This window comes from Topomyia yanbarensis, chromosome 1, assembly GCF_030247195.1.
Source record: "Topomyia yanbarensis strain Yona2022 chromosome 1, ASM3024719v1, whole genome shotgun sequence".
Taxonomy (NCBI): domain Eukaryota; kingdom Metazoa; phylum Arthropoda; class Insecta; order Diptera; family Culicidae; genus Topomyia; species Topomyia yanbarensis.
In genome coordinates, this window is record NC_080670.1 from 214031393 (window position 1) to 214043725 (window position 12333).

At 40.9% G+C, this 12333-nt stretch overlaps 1 protein-coding gene across 1 annotated transcript in view; it reads left to right on the forward strand.

Annotated features, from left to right (window-relative positions):
• The first annotated feature begins 10954 nt into the window (after positions 1-10954).
• Positions 10955-12333, forward strand: part of LOC131692104 (frizzled-3) — a 33544-nt gene continuing 32165 nt past the window's right edge. Inside the window, exon 1 of the mRNA XM_058978974.1 lies at positions 10955-11803. Within this exon, the coding sequence (XP_058834957.1) occupies positions 11561-11803 (243 nt within the window). The 5' untranslated portion in view covers positions 10955-11560. The remainder of the gene's footprint in view (positions 11804-12333) is intronic.

The window sequence follows — 12333 nt, forward strand, 5'->3', positions numbered from 1 at the left end:
ACAATCACCACCGCCGACCGGGTAAATACAAGGAAGGATGAGGTAAATTTGCGCTAATGAATACCACAAATAATGATGCCGATGCCGCTGCCGCTGTTGCTGCTGATGATGATGGCAATGTGAAAAAAATCAACATTAATTGATCTGCACCGCTGCGAGCCTCCTGATGGGTGACGGTTTGTTAACCAAATAACCCGTTTCAATATACTTAACAGTGTTATATTGTCTTTTTATATCTTTTATAGAACATAAGATGATGGCAACTAATCAATCTGGATATTTAATATGAATCCTGATGTTTATAAAGATAATTAAATTTTCATGTGAACACGTAACATTCCGTGCTGCAAGAAAAAAAGGAACGGTAAAAAGGTACATCACGCCGATCGTCACCAAAGTCACTACAGGCCTTCGCTTCATTCCGCCCAGTCTAATCCGATTATGCACCTAATGAACGCTGTGATGTAAAATCGTAGTGACTGGTGAGCGAGCACGCGGGGAGCATCCCGCACATCCAGCCGGACCTAGGGATCTAATGCAATGTAGCAGCAGGAGGGTGGCTGCTCTCCCCTACCCTGTCTCGGTATAAGCCGGTTCCCGATGGCAAATGGAATGAAACACTTTGCCGCCACGATCGGGCCCCGCAAGCGGTAAATGGTTAATTGCAAAAATTAACTTTGTACCAGGGGCCCCAGAGTTGGTATGTTTGGAACTTGGCACGGCCATTCTTCGTGGTACGAAAATTTGAGAGGTGATGACTCTCGGAGTGGGCTCGTCAAGTCCAGCCACCTTAATGGATCGTAGATTTGCTTCTAGTGGAGTCAGTCAAAAGCTAAAACTTAATTGAACAATTTCGGAAATCCAAACAAGGGACATTTTTACAACCGACTCTTACGCAGATGGGACTCTCGAACCCCCTCATTTGTGTCTATACCAATGATGTCGACATTTTTATTGTTATCGCAAACACCGCAATCCTGTGATTTGCCGCCGCCGCCGTAAGAACACCAAAGCAGAAATTGTACATCAAACACAAAAAAAAAACTACAGTCAACAGTTCTATTAACATCTAAATCATCTTCGCTCAAATCGCATTAATATTTATATTTGTGAATGTGCAGCGAAGGCGAAAGGGTTTATTGAAGAAGAAGAAAAAGGAGGCGGTTGGGGACTGGTTCGACGAAGGCGTGCACCGCCCTCCATCTACATACACGAACATGCGACTGCCTACGGAGCGGAGGGAAAAAGTTATTTGAACTGTTCGTCAAGTTTGCTGGAGGTAAACACCATTCCTCGGGTGAAAATTTTCCCGCGTGATCACGCCCTCGCATGACTTGCTCGCAAAAGAAACCATACTTATGCGTTTGGTACCCGTTTTATGTTGTTCTGCCGTTCGGAGAAGTGATTCTAAATGCATCTAAACCATCTCGCGACGGTACTATTTTTAGATCGAATGGACTTGATACTGTGCATTGATACGCGACACTAACTGTTTAAGAATCAAACGATAAATATGTTCTTCACCGTTCCACATAATCTAATGGTATTCCGCCACATGAGTAACTAAATTAAATATTTGCCTAAAAATACCGACAAAGGAAATCCGCGAAATGGAAAAAAACGTGAACGAAGCACTGTTCCTTTCAAACTGGATTAAAATACAAAGCTTCAATGGAGAGGTAGACCGTGCGTCTTAGCGAGATGTGGGATCATCATCAAAGGGTTTGTTAGATCGAATCAAGATGGCTGGTGAACAGCAACCGGTGGTGGTGATTGATTCCAGGATTGTCTGTGGCCTCTAAACGGTGTTGCTCATAGAATATGTAGTGATCATTTTATTTGCAATAACGAGGGCAAATACTTTTAGGTTATTAGTTTGATAGCTAGAGTCAATGGAGTGTGTGTTTATACCATACTTTAGTCTGAAGCATATCCACTGCAAGCATACGGGTCCTAACAAATAGTATTATAAATATTCCATCTCTGTTTGTCGTCCCTTGTATATGGAAGATAATCCCTAGTTCATCTGATCGTAATTATAGTGGTGGGAATCCGAAACCACGAAACCAGAGAGCGAGCTACTCGTCATAAGATCATTAGAATCGTTCGCGTTTAAAAGGGGTAGCCACATTTTTTTCTGATATTCACATTTTCACGTGTACTCCCTAGTAACAATTGAGGTTTTATTATAGTTTTATAATCACTCATAAAACTTAGATTGCACTTGTACCATGCTATAAAACTTCAATTCTCGACAAACATATGATTACGGCTTAAAAGCCAACTGTCACAATTCCCTTTGAAAGCAAAATCCGGACAAACCGTTACACACCAATCACAGATGTTGGTAGTAAACAAAAGAGAAAAGTTTTCTCTTTCATTAACTGCTATGAACTGTGTTTGGCCAGTAACGGTTTGTCCGGAATTTTGACAGTTGGCTTTTAAGCCGTAATCATATGTTTATCGAGAATTGTTACTTGGGCTGTCATTGGAGAAATTCGAAAATTATTTTTAGTTTTAACCCTGATACTAACGTAACCCCAATACTAGCTGGCGTCCAAAAGGGGTGTTGAAAAGTCAAGATTGTTCGTTCTTTTTCCGAGGTTTTAGGAAAAAGTGGTCTATCGATTCGCCATCTAGACGTATTTGGTTGCAGCTTATATCACAGACTAACAGACATAACACTTAAAAACAAAGCTTCGCCCGCTTTAGCAGTCATTTTAAATGTATTTGTCGTTGGGACTGTGGCCACATTTGAAATTATGGCGCCACTGACATATGAACAAGCATAGGGGGATAGACCACTAGTGAAAAATTGCTCCCAAGCCTGAGGGGTAACCCACCAGTAAATGAGTGTTTGGGACTGAGTGTGTTCTGGGAAAATGGTCGGATCGATGTTTTTTGAGGAAATTCCCTCATAGTGTTATGTCTGTTAGTCTGTGCTTATATGTCGGTGAACTCGATATAAAACCAATTTTTTGGATTGCCCTGTACGTTGACGTTTCGACCCAATCGCTCGCTCCTGAAGATGAGTGTCGCTAAAGTATTTGCGATGCATGGCTATTTTTTACCTAAAAGATATTTTTTGACCGAATTTATATGGTTGAGAGCACTTTTTCCAAAATTCCAGTGAAAGTGTCATGTCTCTACTTTGCAAAGTGGCCGAGAAATATGTATCATTATTCAGCACATTTCTCCACTAGATCCTGAAAACTAATTACAATGATATGTGGTACAGGTTAGATATAGAATAGTAAAAGAAAAAAAAACTATTTAGATCATAAAATTATAAAAGAATAACGAATCGAATTTTTTTACTCCGCCTTCCTCCGGCCCAGATTTCTTTGGCCAAACATTTTTAGGTTTCTGAGCAACTATTTCATGCCTATTTGGTTGCAGAAACTTGCCAAAATTCATTTATGGTATTCAGACGATTTAGTGCAGTCAAATAATGTTTTACTTCAAGAAAAGGAATATGCTGAACAATGATGTACGATTAGATTAATAATAAGCAAGTTTTGGGTAAAACCCAAACTGAAAGAATTTGTTTGCAAAAAATGCGTTCTGGTAGTTGTGAAGTGAAGATATAGCTATGTGTATATAATTTTAACGGAAACACACCTTAAGGACACAGCAATATCCGCGACAATTTTAATTATAGTTTGTAAACAATTTTAATTATAATTTGAAACTTGAACTGTCAATTTATTAGAGACCAGCCAATATTTTGGTACTTATCTTGACTTTCTCCTCACAGTAGATTAAAATTACATAGTTACATAATTACAAACTGAACAAATTAAACAGATTGGAAATAAGCATGTACAGCATAACACCACCACCCTAGGGACTGAATTTTGAACTAATATAATATTATCAAATAAAGCGCTGGAGACTCTGCAACAACTTTACCAGTCACCGTAACTTCAAAATGAAAGACATTGCTTGTGGCGCTAAAATTGAGTTCGAAGCACACTTAACATTCTTTTAATAAATTCTTCTCATTGACTGTTTAGTTCGACTGGCCTGTCTATGAGAGTACCATCTCCATCATTTGAAATATATGAGTTTTGACAGCTCGCAGTGTTCACTAGTAGTTTAATCACTCGCACTTTAAAAGTGCGGAGTCCAGACTAGTGGGAAGTGCGCAATAAGGAAAGGACATACGTATTGTGGGTTACCCCCTCTTGGACGCCAGGTACGTTCGTGGTTTTACAGCGAGTAGACGATGACGTTATGCATATCGAGGGGGATGCTGGAACCCTTGTAGCCCGTCAGAGTAACAATTTAGCACTGGGTGGAAATATACCCTATTCGTGCGTACTCTCTCCGTAGAGTGTATTGCTTACGTAAAATTATGCACACCGCTGTTTTGAACCGTTCACATTAAATTTGTAAGTTTTTATATAGTTTCGTGTTTGTGAACGGTTTTGGTTGTACAGATGAGTGTAGTAATTTTTGTTGAAGATTTGTGTATAAATGACATAGGGCTTAGATATGCCACCGCTCTCCTCTTGCTGCAATAAATGTGTGGACTATGCTGCAGATCGGGATGACAGTTATGAGGCGAGGCGGTTGAACGTTTTGTTTTGATCGTGAAAGAGACAGAAAGTGACGGACCACGGCAACGAAGACGTCCAGAAAATTGTTGTTTTTTTTCGGAAGTTTCCCGCCACCGTAACGAACGTTTAGTGCGCGTGTGCGACGGTAGATTTCCGTCGAAAGTGCCGGCCCGTGGTCCGGGTGCTCGTTTGTTTAGTGGCACTGGATCGCCGTCGGGTGAGCTAATTACCGCCACCGACGAACCGACGTGCCACATGGAACAAAAAAATTGTCAGATATTGTCCTAATTGTTTAAATTAAAATACGTTGCCACACTAGCGGCATCTGTATAATGATATGCGTGGTAATCTTTGTCGATAACACAACAGTACGCTAAAGCCAAGGTGTATCGACGTTGTACCAGGTATGCTAGAACGAAAAACTTTCTTTTAGCATGCTAAAGATCGTTTTCCAGCTTTTTATTATCCTATGTATGTACTATTTATCAAAACTGTCCGCTACAAGCAAAAAAGTAACAAAATACATGCATGTTTAATGAGTTCTGAATACTATTTTGATACATATTATCACTACATACGCACTTGAGGGAATTGCACACCTTCTGTAATATCAATATACTTATCGAGAAACCTGCCCAGATTCAAACATAGCGGAGCGATCTGTCGTACTTTGACAGTAGTGATCGCTTTATTTCAAAACAATCGTTATTTTGTATGGGACACTTTTCGAATGTCTCTGTCATGTCGGTTCGTCGGTGCTTTCGCTTCCCCGGCTAACCGTAAAGGATCCAGACACACCAAACCGCCCTCGCTGGGAAGGATAAGCCGAACGAGCGTTGCTCTCCTTCCCACCTAATAGCCAAGGAGGGTGAATCAGGGCTGACAGCGGCTCTCCCTGGGAAGAACACTGCGGTGTCTTCCGGGATTCTTTGTGGGGAACAAAAAATCCGGTGGTTCGTCACCACCGTCGCTAGGGAGGTTCCAACAAATGAGCCCAGCTCACCTCCCTAGCTAATAGACAAGGACTGCTGCTGGAGCAGTCTAAGATACGACCGAAGGAGAACGTGGCCGTTGTTGACCCGGCTGATCGAAAGATACCACCCGCATTCCCGCCAACAGTAGTAGCAGATCAGCGGGATCCAGTACAGCAGAGGAAATAAAAGTCGGTAAATTTGCTAATTTATTTTGTTTGTTTACCTTTTTTTTGTTTATGTGCGAAAAGAAAGGTCCGCCGGGCAATCAGAACCCGAGTAGTGGGCAAACCGCTACTTACACCGTATAAGAGACCCCGACAGATTTCAAGCAAACCTGTGACATTTCCGATTGTCCGGTCTCGTTAATATAGAGGCAATTCTTTAATTATGCAACAATTTCTCCAAAAGAAGAAAATTAGCGCCAAACTAGATCCAAGGTCAAAATAGATATCCAGGAAAACTCCAAAACTAAGACAGATTTACTTGATGATTTTTTGTAAATCAATATGAAGTGTTTAGGTGTTTATTTAATACATCGTAGCTTATGGAAATACCATCATTGATGAATGGTACTTGGTGGCTTCGTTGAGGAACAAATTAAATATTTTCTTGATATGTTAAATTATTTGCAACTCTCCACGCATGTCAGGAAACGCGTTCCGTTGATTCAAGCAGTTCTCAACTCCTATTTGACAGCTTTCACGACGCCACCCGCGTTACGGCTCGGTAAGGCCAAACTAGTGTCGAAAGGAGACAATTGTGGTTGTTTGACGTGTTCTTGATGGTCAGTTCATTAGCATCTCGGCTAGAAATCGGCAAACGACCTCAATTGATTGATAGATGGAATATTAATGTGCAACGAAATTATTTATTCCATTATCGTTTCAGATTGTCGGATATTGCAAAATATTACAAAAAAAATCATTCTCTGCTTAACACGGAAAACATTGTTCTAGTTCTAAACCAAATATTTGAGGAAACAAATGTATAGCCGTAGAGAGCACTCGTAAAAAAGAAGACAACATAAAAGGAATGAGAAAAGTGACAAACAATCTGGTAAGATCCATCCAATATTACATATTTATATATAAAAATCAAATAAATACACTAAATAAGCATCGATTTCATACCTTCCGCAAGGAATCGAAAGCCTTTTTTATAATGCTCAAATCCATTTGATGCAAACATTATATTAGGGCGGGGCTGGTTGGTGGAATGATGGCTTCGAAAAACGGTTTGTTCTGTATACGAAATGAGTCATTATTATTCAATCGAGCTAACACCTACCCAAATCCTAGAACTAAGTGATTTTCATGTATAAATACATGGAAACATCTTTTTCTGTAAACCGCTGCCAGTCAGTGGGAGTTGGGATGGTTAACACACACACAACAATACTTCAGCCAGCAGTTTCGCTGTATTTATTTTTAAATTCCGATTTTAAGATTTTCTGACGTGCTTATGATGGTCACATCACTGGCGTTTCTACTAAGAATCGGTAGACAGCTTCGGTTGATCGTTAAAAATTTTTATTTTTTTTCTAAAGTGATGTATAATTTCTTTATCATTTCAGATTGTGTCTTAAAGATGATGAGGATGACACAGTGTCAACCGGTTACTTTTTCTTCCAACAATTAACAGGATATATGCATTAGCGGTGAATGACCGATTAGGTTAGAAATTACGCAATGGAAAGGAGGTTAGGAAACTGGATTCCCAGTCCTTGTTGTCAAGAATGATTTGAAACTTCTTTACTCTAAACTACGACGACGGCTGTAATTGCGACGACGTATCATAAGATTCTCGAACACTACAGAGGATGTAATTTAGGTATCATTGTCATCGAAGTCTACATTTCCAAACCATATCATATTGCATTTACCGTTAACAGCAATGTGTGGGAGCCGGGAGGGACTATCAGGGCATCCGACTAAAACGATTTGGATAGGGACAGTGGAAATGACAATTGTCTGTTGCTAACATTTCGTGAACGAAGGGCAGTATCTTCCTCTCACATATTGGGAAGGTGCTACACTAAGATGGTTTTCGTTGTGATTGACACATGGAATCTACTCATTGGCGGGAGATTCTCGATTACTCCAGTGGTCCAGTATGAATGGACTGATTACTATTGAGTAAATAAAATGTCTTGCGGACAACTCCCTCCTTTTTGGTTCTTCATACAATGTCTAGCTGATTATGTTCAACAGGTAAATGTTGAACAATTCGTAATGTAAAGGCAAGCCTTTTCAGTAAAATGGTCGTTTTGCTACAAAAACTACATGGTAGCACCACATAAAAAGTACTTATATCAGCGGTCTTCATGGTTTATGAATAATCCCTAAAATGTCACTAGAGTTTAGCCACTCTAGAAATGAGACGTTGAAGAAACATTGCGAGGGTAGTTTTAAACAGTCAAGGTGGTCAGTATATCTGGATCGGTTCACTTCTCAACAAATCTTGATATTAACTAGCAATGGTTGTGATTAGCAAAGTTCGGTCAGCGTGCTAGCAACAGAAGCTAAGAAGGAAAAACAACGAGTGAACAACACGTAATTGGAAGTAAACGGAGTATCTTTATCTGGACAAATTTCATTGTCGATAATCTCTCTGTCAGAGTGACTTACAGCAAAAAGGCTCACGAAAGTTGGCGTCGGTATCGGGAGAAATTCCGCCACCAGGAAATTCTCAGCACCAACTAGTAAATAGGAACGAATAGTTCCAAGAAGGATAAGAAACCCTTCGAAGGTGGTTTTAAAGAGACGTAAGTCATTGGAATCGGATGACGATATTTGCAACAGACATGAGCAGGTCACTTATACCAAAAAAAAGGAACAATGAACAAAAGTACAACAAAAAATCACGGCAGAATCGTTAATAACAGCATGGTGCAATTTTATACCATTGTCCAATTCAACCGGAATGATGGTAGAATTTCACCAATTATACCCACTCGGAACGTGATGCTGATATTGGCAATCATATAGAAACATTTGCTAATGCGAACAGACGAGCGTGTTGAACGATATGTTGGATGCCGCCCATGAGACATCCTTTCCTTAGGGAGCTGAATTGATCTGACAGTATTCGCTCAAAAGTTCTGGCAGCCCACTGAGAAGCCCAAAAAATTGTTTCAAAAGCGCTCTACACAGGTCCAACGGTGGACGTCCTGTTGCACGGTTTTTGGACGTCGTCCAACGTTGGTCCAACGGACGACCTTCATTGGTCGATTAGGGGGAGGAATCAAAAATAATAGGCTCCAGCCCCTAAGAACGGTTGTTTTCAAAATTGTCCAATGAAGGACGTTTGTTGGGCCAACGTTTGACGACATCCAAGCCCTTCGTTGGACCTGTGTTGAACGATTTCGAAACATTTTTTTTAGATCAGAGCAGGCAGTGAAGGTAAGCGGTTACCCCCTAAGAACGGTTGGTTTCAAAATTGTCCAATGAAAGACGTGCGTTAGACCGACGTTGGACGATGTCCAAATAATCGTTCAATAGATATCCGTCGTTGGGCCCGTGTTGAACGATTTTGAAGCAATTTTGGGGCTCTCAGTGGGTAGTATTCAACAGGTGTGCAAACGATGGATGACTTCCATTTGTACCGCTTGTTGGTGTGTAATTGGGACTCATTTCGAAATACACATTTCATTATGTCGGCGGTATTTCGACTGATTCCAGCTGAACCAGTTTTAGGGCGAAATTCAACCAGAATCAGTAATTGTTTGCGCTTGAGCCGGAGATCAAGATTTGCATCCAGGCGGGGAATCCTGTTTAATCCCAAGATGATTGGATAGACTGCGAAACTGTCTTTATTCCGCGTTGTGAAAAATCTAGAATTCTCTTCTAAATAATTTATGAAAAAGTTTTCTTCTAATCGTAAGTTATTACCAGACTAGTTTGAACTTTTCCTGGCTGTTTTTATTTTGTATGAAAACCACAATCAGTCGGATTGCCGATCCTGTTCGGCGAGGAGATTGTTTTTATGCTTTCGCTATCGGTCTTGCATTCCGGTATTTTTTTCTTTCATATGCGCAATTATTTTTGTTTACATTCTCGTATGGATGCTTATTCTTCATTCTCTGCCCTTCCCGATATTTGGCGCTCTGTATTTATACTGAACGATTAACAGTGCATGGCACACCATCAGAGCCGCCGAAGTTTTACTGTGTTGTTTAGCAACACTTGATCGTGTTGGTGTCCGGATTGAGCTGAAAACCAGTGAGGCCATCTCTGCTGTACATTTAAATTCTGTTAAAATACCTCTATAGGCAAAATAAGAATTTTGTTATATGCGGCTCACCATACGCCAAGAAAATAGTGTAAAAATGCGCTGATGGATGGAATTCAATTACAGTTGTGATTCGCTAGTTGGGCCACAGTCTCTGTGCAACTAACGAACATGATTCGATAGTTGTACCGACTGATAGATACCAAAAACTTTCCACAGGAGATGTTAGTAGTGTAAATGTATCTGTTCACATCTCTAATTATTGTCAGATTGATTGTCAAAGTGAATTTGATACGAGATTTTGGCATTCGTATGCTTTTTAGTTGGACAATAGTCCAGCAGAGGTTCAACTAAAAAGCGGATCAGTTAAAAAGTGTCCGATTAGCGAATTAAGGCTATCTCCTCTATTGTTTTTAGGATTTTTTTCCATTTATTATTATTAGTATTTTTTCTATTCTAGATTATTCTGTGATACTGCCTCCAACGTATTTATTTAAAGGAGCCTATCAAGATCGACTATGACAGTGTTAAAACTCAATGTTTAAATTCCAAAGTAAAAGTAACCACAACACGCACACAGAGAACAGATGTCCATCTCAAACGATAAAACTGTAGGAAAGTTAGTCTGTTCTATTCGAAAATAAGTGGCATATCAACACTAAATGAACTACTGAGTTTGACTGAATTGACAGCTGAACACATAGAGGTTTTCAAATGGCCAACCTAGTTTAGGATATGGTGGTATGGTGGCGCTAGTGATTTAATGGATATTTGTTCAAATGTTTACAGAAGTATTCTAAACATATTTTTTTCGAAAATGGAAGCTTATTCTCTGAGATATGCATATAATTTTTGTTAAAAAATTTAAGTGCTTTTTCAAAAACGAAATTCAAAATTATGCTCAGGAAAACATTGACCATAAGCCGTATAACCCATCATAATCATCGGTCAACCAGCAACACGTCTACGGGCGTCCTACCACCGCACGAGTGTGCGTGTGAACTTTGCCACACATTCTACTACCCCCCGCTGTGTATATGTAAGTGAAAATCACCCAACATCGAATCGCAGTCAGCTTGGATGATGATGGCTGGCTAGTGCCAGTCTGTTGGTCTGCATGCTGCTGGTGATCGAAACCTATACGAAAAAGCAACAGCATGCGAGAAAGGCGAACATAAAAGCGAAACACGGGGAGTAGTAGAGTAGAGTATGTACGCTCCGACTTCGGCACACCATCAATAAGGCAAGCAGGCAGGCTGGCAGAGAAGAAGGCACACAACACAAAATACGCGTGCAGCAGTGGCGTGTACGGGGCTGGGGCTGTGCGAGTGTGCGCTACGGTGGCGGAAACGAAACAACGACAGCGGCCAACTTCAATCGCTTCGGCCAGGCACTTTTGCGCTCCGGATCAGTCGGCGGCAGCTTTCAGTTGTTCAGTTATTGAGAGACGGTTGCCGAGTGTGGATGTGTTTTTATATCGCTAGCGAGGAAAAAGTTTCTACTGCACAGTTGATGAGTTCGAACCACAAGGTGGTCGGGAATTTTTTCGGGAGTTTGCAGCCACAATCGAAGGACTAAAGTGGTGAATAGCAATTAACGTAAAGGAGGGGTAGATTTTCACAACAATCAAGGCTGTTCGTATTCTCGAAAGAACCCTAAACAGTGGTGGTAGAAAGCTAGGATAAACATCCTATATCGGCGGTGAATTATGTGTGTAAGATCGCTGTAACCAGCAGTGCGATTAGGCGAATGTTTTTGCACTTTTGACGGAAGTAGTAAACTAACAGCACAACCATGGCAGCCAAGTTATTTAACCTACTGGGATTATTGCTGTCAGTTTTGGTGATTGATTCGGTGCGAGCCGTTGAAGAGCTCAAGTGTGAACTAATTACGGTTTCTGCCTGTCAGAATCTGGTGTACAACATGACAGTCGCTTCGGCACCGATGACGGTGACCAACGGTTCCGGAAATTCGTCCTCATCCGGTGAACCCGGAGAGCTGGATGTCGTTCGATCACAACGGGATGCAGAGTTGCTGGTGAGTAAAAATTTGTTCTACGGGAGGTAATGAAATTGTTATCAGTTGGAAGAGTTCTTACATTAGGCTGTAAGGTTTATCTCGCAATGGCTCTTAGGAACACAACAACACACGGGAGTGTGTTGTGAGGAAAAACGAACGAGGCATAACACATCATACAATTTGATGCGCTGAAACCGGTTGTAGCTGCGCTAATGGTGTCACTATGGGAGTAAATCGGCAAAAGATGGTCAAATTTAACTTAAAATCTGATTGGCTCAGAAATCGGATCCCAAGTTTGACAGCTGAATACAGAATAAAATGCGTATTGTTCGAAAAGCGTTCGACTGGTCTTTCCTCCTCTTTTGTCCACCGTCCACCGAGGGAATCTGTCGGTCGGGGCGGTTGTTTTTCAGCCCGGCATTCTCTGCGGTGTGTCTGTTGCTTTTCAGTACCCTTCTTCGTATCTTTCCGACTTTAGAGAGCCGCGCTCGCTTGCGGTACGTGTTTCTTCCATATATTTATCTTTTTTTTCCTTCGTACGTTCGCTC